Below are 17,500 nucleotides of genomic sequence, written 5' to 3' on the forward strand. Positions count from 1 at the left end.
AGACCGAAGCAGAGATATTTGCCACTGTCTGAGGAAAATAAGCTTGCATCGGAAGGGGCGGGGCTCTCCATGATGCACTGGGATTGGTTGGCTGCTTTGATTGACGGTTGTTGTGCTGCTGCTGGACTTTTGCAGGACAGTACCGGGATGAAGATGTGGAAGAAGAGATGGTTCGTGCTGTGTGACATGTGCCTCTTCTACTACAGAGGTGAGTCGAGTGTATTTGTTTACAAACTGATTTTTGCAGAGGAATTAATGCCCAAATGTCAGAATTGCAAGTTAGAAATTCGGAATTGCGAGTTTTAAAGTCAGAAATGTGAATTTTAAAGTCAGAATTGTGAGATATAAAATCAGAAATGCGTGATATAGTCAGAATTGTTTGATATAAAGTTAGAATTGCGATTTATAATGTTCAGTTTTGAGTTTATATCTCACAATTCTGACTTTACAGCTCACAATTGCAATTTACAGTTCTGAGAAAGAAGGTCAGAATTGCATGATTAAAAACTCGCAATTGCAAGAAAAAAAGTCAGAATTGTAAGATATAAAGTCGTACCACGCAATTCTGACTTCCACAAAGGACTCAAAAGAACTGTGAACTGAATCATTAGTGAATCAAAATCATCATGTAGATTCAGAATCATTAAATTGCGAATCATTTCCCTGTTACGGCTCACGTAAAGTTGCGAAAGTTCTGGAAGAGCTCATTATGGTAAGTTGTGTTGTCACGATACTGGAATATTAACAAGATATAAACAATTGCATCTTATAAAGTCAGAAATGCAAGATATAAACTTGCAATTGCGTGATATAAAGTCAGAATTGCGTGTTGATATCTCGCAATATCAGTTTTTTTTATCTCTTTTGTGGTTCTGTAATTTAAGTGTATAGTCAAATATTCTATTTAATAAGCTTTCATATACAGCGAGGATGGAAGAAAGACAATACAGTTTGAGCCCAAAGGTGTCTCTGCTGCATGCTGAAGTCTCCTGAGGACACGCTCTCAGATCTCCATAAATTGTGCAATTAACCAGTCCAGCAGTGCAATCAGATCGCTCTTTCATGGCCGAGCCCATGAGGGCCGCGGCTGTTTATTGGCTGTCAGAGAAGACAGAGGAGTATTCGAAGCGCGCAGCAGACGTGCTCAGACTGCACAGAGCTCTCTGTCTGTTCATATCATCCGTCTTTCTGCGAGTCCGTATCGGCGGGTCAGATTAAATGTTGCTCTAGAAGACCGGTGTGGGTGTCATTGATGAAGTACAGATTGGCCCTGACCGATCACTGGCCCTGTTAACAGAGGAGGGCAGGATCACTGATGCCTCCTGTCTGTGTGAGCTGGTATTGCACACTCTCACGATGTACTAGTTAACTGGTTTTGGTCTTTTGCCAAGGAAAAGTTATTTAAGACATGTGATACCTAATCACACAGAGTCTCTACAGATATCTTTTACTTTTCACAGCACAATCAGTGAAAATAAATGTCAAATTATTTTAAAAAGGGGCATGTGTGTTAAAATCAACATGAAATGATAAATATCACTGATCTAATTTTTAGCATTATTCATCTGTGCACTTTATACAAAGAACGTTGTAAGCATTATCATATCAAATTTGGCCATTAATAAATATATGTATAAAATTCTAAATTCTTAGTTTTCTCAGTGTGTTCCCAACCGTCGGCTGATGTAGGTTCACACCGGCTTTTTATCGACCGATTTGATTGAATCTGCGTCGGGCCATCGGAGAGACAGAGAACTCACTGCAAAAAATGCTGTTCTTATTTCGAATTTTTGTCTTGTTTCCATTCTAAATATCTAAAAATTCTTAGATCAAGAAGCATTTTCTTGACAAGTAAAAATTATTTTCTTGTTTTTAGGAAAAATAAGTCAAAATATTAAGTTTTTCCTTAAAACTAGCAAAATAATCTGCCAGTGGGGTAAGTAAAATAATCTTAATCCAAACTGAAAACAAGATTATATATCTTATTTTTGGTTTGATAAAAGATTATTTTACTTACCCCACTGGCAGACTATTTTGCTGACATTAAAGGGTTAGTTCACCCAAAAGTGAAAATTATGTCATTAATGACTCGCCCTCATGTCGTTCCAAACCCTTAAGACCTCCGTTCATCTTCGAAACACAGTTTAAGATATTTTAGATTTAGTCCGAGAGCTTTCTGCCTCCATTGAAAATGTATGTACGGTAAACTGTCCATGTCAAGAAAGGTAATAAAAACATCATCAAAGTAGTCCATGTGACATCAGTGGGTTAGTTACAATTTTTTGAAGCATCGAAAATACATTTTGGTCCAAAAATAACAAAAACTACGACTTTATTCAGCATTATCTTCTCTTCCGGAATCCTTTCCATTGAAATGATTCCATTGAATTGATTCCTTTGAATCATTTCATCTGTCAGCGTTGGTAATGCACTTTTACGTCGCCGTGGTTGTTTTGGCGATTAGGACATCCGCGACATGCACACTTACGCAACATTTAAAAAAATATAGCAGTACCAAAATACAAACATGCGTCTCCCTCAGACTATAAACAAATCTCGGGCGCACCGGATAACACGTCAGCAGCATAACTGTGGAGTCGAGAACCACACTCCGGAGCAGAAGGGGGCGGTAATGCACCAATAAGCTGGATGCCAACCGCCGTAAAACAGGAAAGAAGAAGAAGAAGCAGCAGCGTGAGTAGAAGAAGAGTCGTGAACGCGGATTGACAACAGACCCGGAAGAGAATACAATGCTGAATGAAGTTGTAGTTTTTGTTATTTTTGGACCAAAATGTATTTTCGAAGCTTCAAAATGTCGCGGATGTCCTAATCGCCAAAAACAACCACGACGAAGTAAAAGTGCATTACCAACGGCGACAGATGAAAGGATTCAATGGAATCAATTAAATGGAATCAATTCAATGGAAAGGATTCCGGAAGAGAATACAATGTGAATAAAGTCGTAGTTTTTGTTATTTTTGGACCAAAATGTATTTTCGATGCTTCAAAATGTTGCGGATGTCCTAATCGCCAAAAACAACCACGGCGACCTAAAAGTGCATTACCAATGCCGCCAGATGAAATGATTTAATGGAATCAATTCAGTGGAATCAATTCAATGGAATCAATTTAATGGAATCAATTCAATTGAAAGGATTCCGGAAGAGAAGACAATGCTGAATAAAGTCGTAGTTTTTGTTATTTTTTGACCAAAATGTATTTTTGATGCTTCAGAAACTTCTAACTAACCCACTGATGTCACATGGACTACTTTGATGATGTTTTTATTACCTTTCTGGACATGGACAGTCTACCGTACATACATTTTCAATGGAGGGACAGAAAGCTCTTGGACTAAATCCAAAATATCTTAAGCTGTGTTCTGAAGATGAACGGAGGTCTTAAGGGTTTGGAACGACATGAGGGTGAGTCATTAATGACAAAATTTTCATTTTTGGTTGAACTAACCCTTTAATGAACCAGAATTGTTCTTTACAACTCCAATGCTATACTGACTGCAGTTCAAATTCTGTAGTTAAATCTGTGGAATTGACTGTGGAATTCTTTTGAACAGAATTGTTTGAGTTGTGTAATTCTATATCCAGCACTGAACTTACTCTGGGCTTTGATTTTTGTTTATTTATTTTTTGGGTGTATCAGTATGTGGTTTCCCTGAAGCTGCCACGCTGAGTCTGATCTTGACGAGAGAATTGAAAATCTCTCTGTGTTGGTTTGTGTTAGTTTGTTCGTCTCGCTGCTGTCAGTGTTGTGAGCCACCGGCAGGTTTCCTTCAGCAATAACAACACGCAGGAGTTCTGAACACTGCCTCACAGATCTGAGCTGCTCACAGCGTGTGGGATGTTTCCAGAACACACTTACGGATGCAAAAACTTGCTCCATGTAACTTTTAAAAGACAATAGCAACACATCATGCTGAAGCATCATTATATTTTCCATATTTCAGGTTCAGGATTTGAACATCTACCTAAATCTAATAACTGTAACAGTTAATATAGTTAGTTAATATAGTGTATATAAATAGTGACTCTTTACGAGTGAGTTATTCATTTACTCAATTGATTCCTTCAAAAACACTGATTCATTTCTAAACAAATTGAATTTTAGAGTCAATCATTGAATTTCTCACTCAACCGATTCAATTCATTCAGGAACGAAACAATTGTCTTTTGAGTGACTCATTGAATCATTCATTTAGCAGATTCATTCAAACACACTGATTCATTAGTTGAAACACATTCATGGAGATGTGCTACAGTAGTTTTTGTTTGGAAATATTTTCATTGACAGAGCAAAAACAGACGGTTGTAAGTTGCTCAGTATAAACTTCTAGTATATTGAACTGTTGTATAAAAGCAATATCACTCTCAATTGCTGTTAATCTGAATTTTATTCGACTTCAGACATGCTGTTACTTTAAAGGGGACATCGGATGAAATTTTCACTTGTTTCTATGTAGATAACTAACTATTTGAATAAGATTTTGGAGTGAAAACGCTTCATCTTTTGTGTGTGATGTACAATAAACTTCATAAAACTCATCAGTAAAGTTTTGGCCATCATTCAAAAGGGGTCTGCTGCAACAGGCTTGTACTTATGCTGCGTTCACACCGAACGCGTCTGGGGCGTCTGAGGCGTCTGACTTACATGTTAAGTCAATGCAAACGCGCGTCTAGAGGTCCTGCGGCGCGAATCAAGCGTCTAGCGCGGCGCGAATCGGCCGTTGACGCGCGAATGGCGCGGCGCGAATTGAGCGTTCACGCGGCTGACGCGCGAATTGAGCGTCTGACGCCCAAACGCCCGAGTTGAAAAATCTGAACTTTGGCGTAAATTCGCGGCGCGTTAACCAATCAGGGACTCTGCTTTGGTAGTAACGTGTTTATGATGTGATCAGTGATGCCGGAGACCAGAACAAAGATGTCGCTGTGTGTAACGTTAGCCACCCTGAGTTCTGTGATGTGTCATTATATTTTTATCGAGACAGGAATAAAAAGGACCTTGCCTGGAAGAGAATAAGCGAAGAAATCGGACAATCTGGTTAGTTGTAAAACTTTTTGCATGATTTTAGCCGTTGATACTAGCCCACCTTCTAGCTAGCAAAAGTCGGCCGGCATAACCGAGTTAAATTGCCGCTACAGGTTTCCAACTGACGAGATTATGTGTTTATTCAGAGGATCTGTGCAGAAAGAGATGAAAGCCCCTCCCATGACGCGAATTCGCGTCTGAACACACTTTGTTTAGACGCGCGAATTGAGCGAATTTTACGCGCGTCTGAAGCGTCTGACTTCAAAATGTTCAAGCGTCCAACTAGACGCGTCTGGCGCGAATTTGACGCCCCAGACGCGTTCGGTGTGAACGCAGCATAATAGTGGATAAAAGCAAGATGACAACATAAATTATAACCGTAATTAAATTAAACTATAGGCCTACCTGTTCTATCTCCATGCAGCATATATTATCTGCCTCTGTAGGCATTATGGTCTGACTCTGGTTCGAACTAATTACTGATAGTTTCTGACATTTTTCAGTGCATGAGATTTGTCCTGTTTTGTTGTTGCCAGTATGCCCAGGGCATGAGCTCTTGAAGCTCCGCCCTCTTCTTGAAAGCGAGCAGCTCATTTGCATTTAAAGGGGCACAAACAAAAATGCAGTGTTTTTGTTCACCCTCCAAAAAAGTGGCAAATTTAACATGCTATAATAAATTATCTGTGGGGTATTTTGAGCTGAAACTTCACTGATACACTCTAGGGACACCAGAGACTTATATTACATCTTGTAAAAAGGGGCATAATAGGTCCCCTTTAAGTGACCTGACGGATGATAAAATGACGAGTTTTATGTGACTGTTGGAAATATTAAAGGGCATAACTCACGCTGGTGATGGGAACGTGCTGTTTTCGGCATTATTACGGTAACAGTAACTGTTAACACAGCTGCCACTCTGAATCGACTCTGTCGGCAAGCAACTCGACAGCTTCATTGCAGTCTGCAATCAAAACGATATAGTTCACAGTCGAGAGCAGTCACAACCTCATTGACACGCTCGAATGCACACAACCCTGCAGTTTTCCCATCAGCCCTGCTAGACTATCTGTTTACCAACACCCCTGCTGAAATAAACACCCAGTCATGGCCTCAGCTGCAAATTTAACAAGTGCCCTGGCCGTCGTCTAATATATGCTAATGTTCACAACGTCTTGTATCTTCAGATGAGAAAGAAGAAGGAATCCTGGGAAGTATCCTCCTGCCCAGCTTCCACATCTCCATGCTGTCCGTGGACGACCACATAAGCAGGAAATACGCCTTCAAGGTCAGAGACGTATATATATATATATATATATATATATGTATATGAAACACTTGGAGTTCCAAAGAGTTGCATTTTGACAGAGCTACAGTTAAAAGAGATTTTGTTGTAAATTTAGCATTATTATTATTATAAATAAACATTTATTTATCGTCACTATTTTTTATTTTTTTGGCCAACATTTGACAGTACAGTTGATTATAATTTACAGTAACATTAGTTAATGCAGTAGCTAACATGAACTAACAATTAAGAATTTTTTTAAAGCATTTTAGTCTAGGTTTAATCTAGGTTATTTCTACATAAATTACATATTCAAACATTAATTAACAAAGTAGTATACAGGTTTGAGGGCTGTATTTTTTTTTTGTTTTCGAAAAAAAGTCTCACTATTTTCACCAAGGCTGTATTGTACGGAAGAGGATTAGGGCCAAGCAATAATAAAAAAAATAAAACCATCTCAAGATTAAAGTTGTTAAATTACGAGAAAAAAGTCGAGATAAAATGTTGAGAATAAAGTCATTAAATTACGAGAAAAAAAAGTTGTTAAATTACAAGGACAAATTCGTTAAATTATGAGGAAAAACTCGTTAAATTTCGAGAAAAAAGTCTAGATAAAATGTTGAGAATAAAGTCATTAAATTACGAGAAAAAAGTTGTTAAATTATGAGAACAAATTCGTAATTTAACGAATTTGTTCTCGTAATTTAACGACTTTTTTTCCTCATAATTTAACAAATTTATCCTCAACATTTTATCTCAACCTTTTTCTCGAAATTTAACAACTTTAATCTCGAGATGGTTTTATTTTTTTATTATTGCTTGGCCCCTAATCCTCTTCCGTAGCATTGAAACTGTAAAATTGTGAAATGTTATTTTCTATTTGAATATATATAAAAAAAAAAATACAAATCTTACTGACCCCAAACTTTTAATTGGTAGTGTATTTATAAATGAACTTTAACCTAGATTATTGATGCATTAGTTATCTGAAACGAACAACGAAATACACTTTTTACAGCATTTATTAATGTTATCAAATTGAATCATTATTGCATTATTGCAAAAAACTTTATTCTTCTTAAAAACATTAGAAAGAGAAATATTACACTTGCTTCAGGCCAGCAAAACTTTTGCTTTGCATTGTAATTTAGCATCAACATGAGAATTAAGTTTCGACAGATTTAGACTCTCTGTCGGGTCAGGTCGGTGTATTCATCTGTGAATTTAATCGAGCCTTGAATATAATTTCCTGCCATCCTGCTCAAGGGCAAGGGTTTGGCTCTAGTAAAACAGTTATTAACTTGAGTTAGACCAGTTTTCCTGACACAAACTTGGCCAAATGGTACTTTTTCGCCTGACTGTGCATTTTTGAGTCAAGTTCTGTAAGAGTTTTATTCTCAGTGGAGTCATTTGCCTATTATTGCAGATATTTTCATGTCGACTCATTCTTTTTTCTTGTCTCACAATGGTGCGGCTTGTTCTCTGTGAGGCTTCATGAACTCGAGCATCAACTGGATGGAGCTTCTTAAATATGGTGAGTCTTCACAATACACATTATCATACCTCACCGCATCAACCAGGAACGCCTAAATCTTTTCGTTATCTAGAGCTTAACTATAGGTGTGTCCCAATTTGCATACTTATGCACTATTTTAATACAGCATGAGCAGAATGAGAGTTATAGCACAGATCAGCAGCAGGAGTCAGATTTTATTTATCACAAAAGTGAGGAGCTGACTGACAAGACGATGGTGGAAGATTTGGTTTCAAAGAGAAATGTAAAAACACCTATTTAAGCGAGTTTGTCATTGTACTGTACTGTACTGTACTGTACTGTCATTGTACTGTTTTGTTGTTGTGTTTTTCATTAAGCATAATAATGAACCCACCATTCAAGCAATCTGCCTCCGAACTGGCGCTAACTTGAAAGTGAAAGTAAAATGTGCGAGCGAAGCAGAGAGAGCATTTTCAGTTCAGTCCTATGGAATCAAATATAAAATATAGCTGCAAGCAGCAATTACGGGGCCAAGCACAAAAACGGCACAAGAAGCCAGCCAACAGGGCTGGGAGCATCAGACCAACAGCAACAGTGAGAAATTAGAGACCTATTAAGATCATTTTAGGCAAAAGAGCTGAAAAATGATCCAAAATTAGGATTTATTGGTTGATCACTTTCGACCAATAGGTGGCGCTGTGACCAAATTAATGTGGTATGGTCAGAGTGAGTTGACAATGACACTTGCCAAGTTTGGTGTCAATATATCAATTTTGGTGAAAATCGGACAAACGGTCTAGGAGGAGTTAGAAAAAGTAGGTTTTTTAAAAAAAACAATATGGCGGACAGGAAGTTCACCTGACTATGGCAAATTTGATATCTATGTTCTCACCATCACCCAAGGAATCTACTGAGACCAGTTTCATTACAATCGGTAAATATAGTCAGAAGTTATTAGCATTTTTGTAAATTTTGTTATAACTTTTGACCAAAAGGTGGCGCAGTGCCGAAACTTCTCAGTCTCCTTCAGGGCTTTGTCCTGATGAGCCATACCAAGTTTCGTAACTATACGCTAATGCGTTCATAAAATAAAAGAATTTTAGCAAAAAATTCAAAATGGCCGACAGCTAAAATGGCCAATATGGGAAAATTGGATATCATTCGACTCGGCATGATGGCCCAAATCCAACTAGACCAAATTCATGATTTTTGGCCAAACCCATCAGAAGTTATAAGCAAAAATAGCCATTTTTCATATCTCCGCACCACTAAGTGGCGCTGCGCCGAAACGCTGCATGTTGCCTCAGGTCATGCTTGCGATGACAGGTACCAAGTTTGGTCTGAATATGATAAAGTGTTGCGGAGATACAGCCATATGTCTATTTTCACAAGCACTACGTACAATTTGTTTGCGTGTTTTTCGAAAATGGTTTGAGAAATCAACTTGAATTCCATAACTTTTTGTGGGCTTGGTCTGAAGCTGATCTGGTTCAATTTTCATGAAAATCTGAGTAACGGCCTAGGAGGAGTTCCCTTACGATTCAAAAGTTATTAACATAAACATGAGCTCAACTTCGGACAGCTGGTGGCGCTAGAGGGATTGAGATAGAGACTCCAAATTTGCTATGGAAATAGTTGAGACTTTCCTCTAACTGTGTGCCAAATTTCACAACTTTTTACCATATGGTTCTATGGGCTGCCATAGACTCAAGAGCGGAAGAAGAAGATGCCAATAAAGAGCCTTTATTTTTAAGAGTGTATCTCATTGAAATAGAATTTTTGTCTGCCTTAGGAGGAAGCTGCCTATGTAGATAGAGGAATCTCACTGGGGTCTCACTAGTTCTTGTTAAGTATTCCAAAGCGTTCTCAGCATTTCGTTCTTTGAAGCTTCTATAAACTGTTGTGAAAGATGAGTTGGAACATGCAGACAAAAGCTGTCAGAGTGGAGCAGTCAGACACACTCCTGAGGGGCTCTGAACGATGGGGGTCTGTCAACTCAAGCCCTCCTGAAAAAGATCTGCTCTCTTCATAAAAACTGCATTTTGTGCCGCTGACACGTCTAGGACACACAATTCGGTTGTTTATTGATATACGCTCTCTGCTCTTTTTCTCCAGGTTGCTCTGTTTGTTTCTCACAATTAGGCGACGCATCCAAACATGCGCACATACTATTTCAGCACTGACACAGCCAAAGATATGGAGTCCTGGATGAAGGTTATGACGGACGCAGCAATGGTCCACACCGAGCCAATCAGAAGGTAAGAAAACCATGCTTTGGTTCACACTGAGCCAATCAGAAAGAACACACTCGAAAGAACACGCCTCTTCATCTGCTGTACCACTTCAATGATATTTACAGCTATTTGTTTGTTTTTTCCAGGTTCAAAGTAAGTGCAAAAAACTAAATAAGTAATTAACATAAATAATTTAAAAGCAATGTTGTTGATCATATAAATAATTTAAAAATAAAATCTAAAGTTGTTATTTATGATCAGTAATAATGTCAAAATATTAATAGATACTTAAATATTTTACTTTGGGGTTTTTTTCCAGTGTAAATATTTTTTTCATAATAAGCAAAATATAAATATTATTTAATATATATAATTTAAAAGCAATGTTGTTAATTATATAAATAATTTAAAAACATTAATAAAGTTAATGTGATCAGTATGATCAGTAAAATGTCAAAATGTTAATAAATACTTTAAAAACTTTGTTTTTCCCGGTTAATTATTAGTTTATAAAAAAAGCTAAATATAATTAGTATTTAATAATATAAATCTTTTAAATAGATTTATAAAAGCAATCTTGTAAATATTATAAATCATTTAAAGCAATAATAAAATAAAGAAAAAAAATGATTATGTTCAGTTATGATGTCAAAACTTAAGTCTTTAAAAAAATTTTACTTGTTTTATTTCCAGGTTAAGAATCACTTTCTTAAAATAATAAATAATGAATAATTTAAAAGCAATGTTGATAATATGTTGACATTGTTTACAATCTTGAAAGTTGTTTTTTAATGCTCAGTAATAAATGTCAAAATGTTAATTAGTAGTTACCATCAGGTTTTATGCAAGAAAACTGAAATGAATTCGATTCAGAACATTTTGTGTGTCAAAGTCTGCATTCAAAAAAACAATTATTATGAAATGGCTTAAAGACATTTAAAATGGGAAACATTGATTGGTCCACACTGGACCACAAAAATCCCAAACTGCATATTGCAACATGGCTTTGTGGACTTATTTTTTCTCTATTTATCTTGAACTATTTGTATTGTTAACTTATCTTTGTTGCCCTGCCTCAGTAGAAACTAAGTCACTTCAGTGTTTTGTCTTTGCTCTTAGCACTCTTTATAACAGCGCTTTTGTCATAACTTCCTGAGAAAAACTGTTAGGTTTCTAGACTAGAGCCTCTTCTGTCCCGAGAGAGTCTCTCAAGCAGAGATTTTCACAGATTTCTAAGTGAAGTGGATGTTTTTGAGACTGTGTTTCATTGCAGCTTTTAGCACAATCACAGATCCTGAAGAAATCTTAAGCACTCGCTTTTTTGATTTTTACTAAAATTACTTTTTGGCAGCAGGATCACAGCTTTGGTGAACTGTGATTTTAAACCACATTTTTTTATACAAACAATGTCACTTTAATGGAAACAAGCGAGTTTCCATTAAAAGTGTTTTTGTTTCATAACATAGGGTTATATCCACCAGACTGTTGCTTTTAACTCCCTAAGAATTAAACTTTAATGGAAAAACAGAGACTAAAGATTTTCACATGGCAGATCATAATTGTGCTTTACAAACCATGTAAGAGACCAGAATATCATATTGGTAACCCTTCAAATCATCAATCCTATCTTAAATCATCTTAATTTGGGGCTTTTCTTGGCAAATATTGGTATTTGTGAATCACCATATGCACCATATTTGAATAAATTAATCAAGTGACAGACCTAGTAAAGATGTAATTGGTTATCTGTGCTCATTTATTGAATAGCTTGTTGGCTTTTTCTTTTAAAGTGCCCCTTTTATGCTATTTTAAAGGCTCCTAATTTTGTTTTTGAGTCTCCTACAATAGGTTTGCATGCGTCCAAGGTAAAAAAAAACACTGTCATTTTCTTATAATATACATTGCAGAATCACCTAATTTCTCAGTTTCAGAAACAGTTTGATAAAGAATTCATTCTCTCTAAACTCCACCTTTCCGAGAGCCTCCTTTGCTCTGATTGATTGATCTGTTCTGCTCTGATTGGTCAGATGGCCCATTGCCCATGAGGCAGTTCAGAACTCCATTTATTTGCACTTTGATCTTTGAAAATGTATAATATCCAAAGACTTTCCAGAGAGGTAACGTCCAAAGACTTTCACTAACTTGCTTTTCCTTCTCTCTCTTTCTCTCTCTCTCTCTCTCTCTCTCTTATCTGCAGGCTTGAGAAGGTAAAGGTTGACCCACGCAGCCCTCAGGAGATGAACAACATGCTGAATCACCGAGTCCTGACCCGACCTGAGATCCAAAACAATGAGAGAAACCGCGAGACGCACCGGCAGGAGGAAAAAAAGCATAAACCCGTGGACAAGCAGCCCTGCATCCAAAAAGACAAAGAGAGCAGGGGTAGCGTGCAGAAAGACGGAGAGCGATACACCCTCCAGAGAGACACTGACAACTACGCTCTGCACAAAGAAGCTCAGAGACTCGCTCTGCAGAAGGACGGCGACCGCTACATGCTGCAGAAGGACGTGGAGAAATATGTCCTTCAGAAAGACGGCGAGAAATACTCCGTTCACAAAGAAGGAGAGAAGTACCTACTGCAGAAGGACGGGCTGAAGTACACAGTACACAAGGACGGAGATAAGTACACGCTTCAGAGAGAGGGTGAAAAATACGTGCCGCCAAATGACGGCGAGAAGATCCCACAGAAAGATGCAAGGTATCCTCTCACGCTCCAGAGGGAAGGAGATAAGCATATGCAGCAGAAAGACCCAGAGAAACCCGTCCCACCCCCGCGGGAGGGTGAGAAATACGGCTTCCAGAAAGAGGGCGCTGTGGAGCGGCCACTCACCAAGATCAACAGCATCAAACTCCAGCCGGCTCAAGCGGCGGCCATCGCTGCGGCCGTCTCGTCCTCCAGACAGCTCCAGAGCGCAGCGGGATCCGCCCAGTACAAGCCGTCCCAAGTTAATGGTTCTGGGGAACGAGGAGGAGACAGAAGCCCCGGAGACATGAGCAACACGATGCCCCAGAGGACGACGGTCCCGCCACAGCCGGCAGAACCCGAGAGAACCCTGAGCAGAACCAACTCCATGCAGCAGCTAGAGCAGTGGGTCCGTACGTACCGCACACGGACCCCGGACGATGACACCAGGAGGTGAGGAAACACATTTTATTACTCATTTCAATATCAAATATGTATTTATTTATTTTATTTTATTGAAATAATATATACACACATCACTCACATACATTACAAACTATTCAAACCAAACACTTTTTACATGCTACACACATTGTAGTGTAGTTTGCACAATATACACATCCAGTTTAAACAGCTGATTTGGTCTCTGTACAGACTTCAGTAGGATCCCAGCATCAGAAGCAAGTGTATGGTTTATTTTAATGGTCGCGTCAGACGATTATATGTTTGTTCGGAGCATATTATTTTGTAAATGAGGCACAGTGTAATGGAGAGTTCGCAAGGAAACTTTTGTTGAAAGAGATGATGCAGTCGGATCTGACAGCAGCTACGGTAAATTATTTCATAATGCTTTGTCTGAAAATGAGAGATTTATATGGATAATGTTTTCAAAACACTATGCAATGACGTTAGCCAGTCATAACAGTGGCTGTTTACTGACAAGCCTTAAAGGAGCCGTCCCTTAAAAAGACAGACGGTCAGAATGAAGGTTGAAAATAATCGTTTTCCCACATATATATTTATTTATTTGTTTATTAAAAAAAAAAAAAAAAAGTTATTAAAGGTATAGTTCACCCAAAAATTAAAAATTATCCCATGATTTACTCACACTCAAGCCATCTTAAGTGTATTTGGCTATCTTCTTTCAGACGAACATAATCGGAAAAAGTATCCTGGCTTTTTTCTAGCTTTATAATGGTAGTGAATGGCGCTCATGATTTTGAAGCCCAAAAAAGCGCATCCATCCATCATAAAAGATATCCATATAACTCCAGGGGGTTAATAAAGGCCTTCTGAAGCAAAGTGATGCATTTTTGAAAGAAAAATATCCATATTTATAACTTTATTAACTAGAATAACTAGCTTCCAGCATATGGCCTACGCAAGTCGAATTGCGTAGGATGTAGGAGTAGCGTAAGTTTACCTGAGAGTAAGCCTCTCGTGGTTCAAAGAAATAGGGCTGGGCAACAAACTTAAGCTCCACTTCAAAAATTACGCTTCCATGTTCGTCAGCACATCATGCGTATTGTATAATGTTTTAAATATGGATATTTTCTATACAAAAACCCAGAAGGCCTTTATTAACCCACTGGAGCTGTATGGATTACTTTTATGATGGATGGATGGATGCACTTTTTTTGGAGGAGCGCCTTTTACTTCCCTTATAAAGCTTGGAAGAGTTTTTTAAAACTTCAGTTGTGTTCGTCTGAAAGAAGATAGTCATATACACCTAGAATGGCTTGAGGGTGAGTTTATAATGGGATCATTTTCATTTTTGGGTGAACTATCCCTTTAACATATGTAAACCTCAAGGAACATATTAAAATTATTTTAAAAAATCCATGTCATGACTGATTTAAATGAGCATTTCTCCAACTGAACATTATGAACTACACAATACTTGCTTTACTAGCTGTACAATATGCACTTTGCAAACTTAAAAAATACTGTGCGAGTGCATATATAGTTGTATTTTTGTACCCTCCGTCTGTCTGTCAGAAACTACACAAACACACTGGTTTCATGCATCATTCTGTCTGTCTGTCTCTCTGAAGCATCAGCAGTGCCAGAGAGCATCAGAACGCTGTATTTTCTCTCCCACTCTCAGTCCCCTGACACATGTGGTCTACAACAAACTCCAGCGTCTGCAGGCATGAGCTCTTTATCATGACCGAACAGATATTTTTACCTCTGCCCGGTTTCAATACCTCCGCCGGCCCGGACCGAGCCGAAAGGAGGAAGCTTGTTATGTGGGAGCAGCTACTGCTGTCAGGTGCCATCCTCCGTTTAGCCATGCAGTTGCAGAGTAGGAGGACGTGTGTTTGCTTTGCTCGTCTCGTTCTCCTCTCCTCAGATGAATAAGTCATGGAGCTTTGTGCTCAAGCACCACGAAAATTTGTCTCAAAGTGGATCAGAGTTGCTGTCAGTGCAGGAAGAGGAGCAGGAAGGCAAGCGAGGAGGGAGAACAGCGGCGTGTGTTTGCGTTATTTAAGATGCTGATTCATGCTGATTATCAAAAGGCATTGGTGAAGCATGTCTCTGCTCTGCCTCCGTCCTCTTTAATATTTTTGCAACTTGTGCACATATCGCAATGCTTGTTTAGGCTGCCATCAGCCTCGTTTTTGACAGTTGGTTTTTGCATATGCATGTCTCGTCCAATCAAAAACTTTCTTTCCAAACTCTCAGCAGATTGCATGATCTCATGCTGCGATCTGTTTATTTATTTATTTTTTTAATGCAGCTAACTGAATTTTAGGTTATTTAGTTTAAATATTGAAACATATGGAAAGGATATATTAATTTTAAATGTTGCGTTTAGTTTAGTTTTTTTTTTTTTTAATAAATGCATATTTCAATTAATATTTTTACATATATTCTAATATTTTAAATGTTTGTAGAAATAAAAACAGTTCAAATAAAAATGAATAACAGTTTTCGCTTAGTCTTGTGTGCAAAAAATAAATGCAACCATAATCAAAGTACTCTCTCAAAATACAAAGTGCAAATAGAGACCAAATTTTTCTTCAAGCATTTTTTTATTTTTTCACAGCCCAGCCTAAGGTAGCTTTCATATTGGGAGATATTTGCATGCATCAGGGAACCGCTTTCAAAATGCGTGGTATTGAAATTGCGTTTGAGTGCGTGCTCACATTTTATTTTCGCTTTCGAATCCGCGATCGTGCATGCTCTGTGAATAGGGAGCGATGGTGCTGAGAGTGTATTCTGTAAGATCAGACATTTATCAGACGCTTTTAGGCTCTGTAGTGCAACAAATCTTCCGCCATGGTCTTGTCAGTCATCTCGTTACTTACTCTCGTCACGTGATCAGTAAACTCTGATTCCTGCTGCACTATGTACGACTCTGCAGCTCGTGTTGGATGAGCTGGATGGGATTGAAGCGACCGTTATCAAACTGAATTAAATGGTTTTTAGTTCTATAAAAAAGCAAAAAGATAGTGGAGGCGTAATGTAAATGTAGCGGTGGCATATTCTATCTTGACGTAACCCTCATACGTCATGTCAATATCGCAAGACTACGGAAGAGGATTGGGGCCAACAATAATAAAAAAATAAAACCATCTCGAGATTAAAGTTGTTAAATTTCGAAAAAAAGCTTGTTACATTTCAAGAAAAGTCGAGGTAAATTGTTGAGAATAAACTCGTTAAATTATGAGAAAAAACTTGTTAAATTTCGAGAAAAAAGTCGAGATAAAATGTGGAGAATAAACTTGTTAAATTACGAGAAAAAAAATCGTTAAATTACGAGAAAAAAGTCTAGATAAAATGTTGAGAATAAACTTGTTAAATACGAGAAAAAAACTCGTTAAATTACGAGAAAAAAGTTGTTAAATTATGAGAACAAATTCGTTAAATTATGAATTTGTTCTCAACTTTTTTCTCGTAATTTAATGACTTTATTCTCATAATTTAATGACTTTATTCTCAACATTTTATCTCGACTTTTTCTCGAAATTTAACGACTTTTTTCTCAAAATTTAACAACTTTAATCTCGAGATGGTTTTATTTTTTTATTATTGCTTGGCCCTAATCCTCTTCCGTACAAGACAGCTTTTCACCTCAACAAGAAATCTCATCACATTTTAATCTCACACCCCTAGTGATTATATATCAATTCTCCTGGAGTGCTGCGTGCTCAATTAAATAAGTTAAATGCCTGCTGTAAAACTATCTGTTGAAAATATTAGATGGTTAATGCAGTGTTAAATAATTGAGTTGGTCTTCTGCATCCAGCCAACATCGTTTGGAGCTTCTCGTGTTCAGCAAATAGAGACACGACTTTTGTGATTGTGCATTTTGGCACTTGGAGCTCTTTATTGATTTCTACTCTGTCAGTACGAGGGTGTGCAAGCCAAACTTTTTAATGGTGCCTATAAAAATGCCAAGGGAACCGAAGTCGAACTCACCAGCTCCTGGAAAGGAGTAGTGCTCGTAACTCTCCCTTAGTCTTCAGAAACTCCACTGGCACACTCTCCGTCTTTCCCATCTGTTTTCCTGCATTTCCTGATGCTGATGCATGTATGCTGTAATTATTTCTGAGCGATTGGCAGATGACAAGTGAAAATTAGAGATGGTTAATGATCAGCCGGAGTGAAAGGTGAAGGCTTTTGTGGTGGGAGCAGCACTGTGACGACTTTTTTTATCATATACTAATGAGTCAGTGTTTAAAGAGGACCTATTATGACCTTTTTGTCTTGATGTTGTTTTTGGGCTCTACAAGAACAGGTTTTCATGTTTGAAT

At 37.8% G+C, this 17,500-nt stretch overlaps 1 protein-coding gene across 17 annotated transcripts in view; it reads left to right on the forward strand.

Moving 5' to 3' along the window:
* Window positions 1-17,500, forward strand: part of plekha5 (pleckstrin homology domain containing, family A member 5) — a 179,697-nt gene that overhangs the window by 131,993 nt on the left and 30,204 nt on the right. For 16 of the 17 annotated variants that reach the window (XM_067391448.1, XM_067391434.1, XM_067391435.1 and 13 more), the window contains 4 exons: window positions 136-208; window positions 6,228-6,328; window positions 9,966-10,081; window positions 12,255-13,193. In XM_067391448.1, the coding sequence (XP_067247549.1) occupies window positions 136-208; window positions 6,228-6,328; window positions 9,966-10,081; window positions 12,255-13,193 (1,229 nt within the window). Of the gene's footprint in view, window positions 1-135; window positions 209-6,227; window positions 6,329-7,653; window positions 7,863-9,938; window positions 10,082-12,254; window positions 13,194-17,500 lie in introns of those variants that run through there. The other variant, XM_067391447.1, reaches the window with a different exon arrangement.

This window comes from Chanodichthys erythropterus, chromosome 8 (assembly GCF_024489055.1).
Source record: "Chanodichthys erythropterus isolate Z2021 chromosome 8, ASM2448905v1, whole genome shotgun sequence".
In the NCBI taxonomy this organism is placed as follows: Eukaryota; Metazoa; Chordata; class Actinopteri; order Cypriniformes; family Xenocyprididae; genus Chanodichthys; species Chanodichthys erythropterus.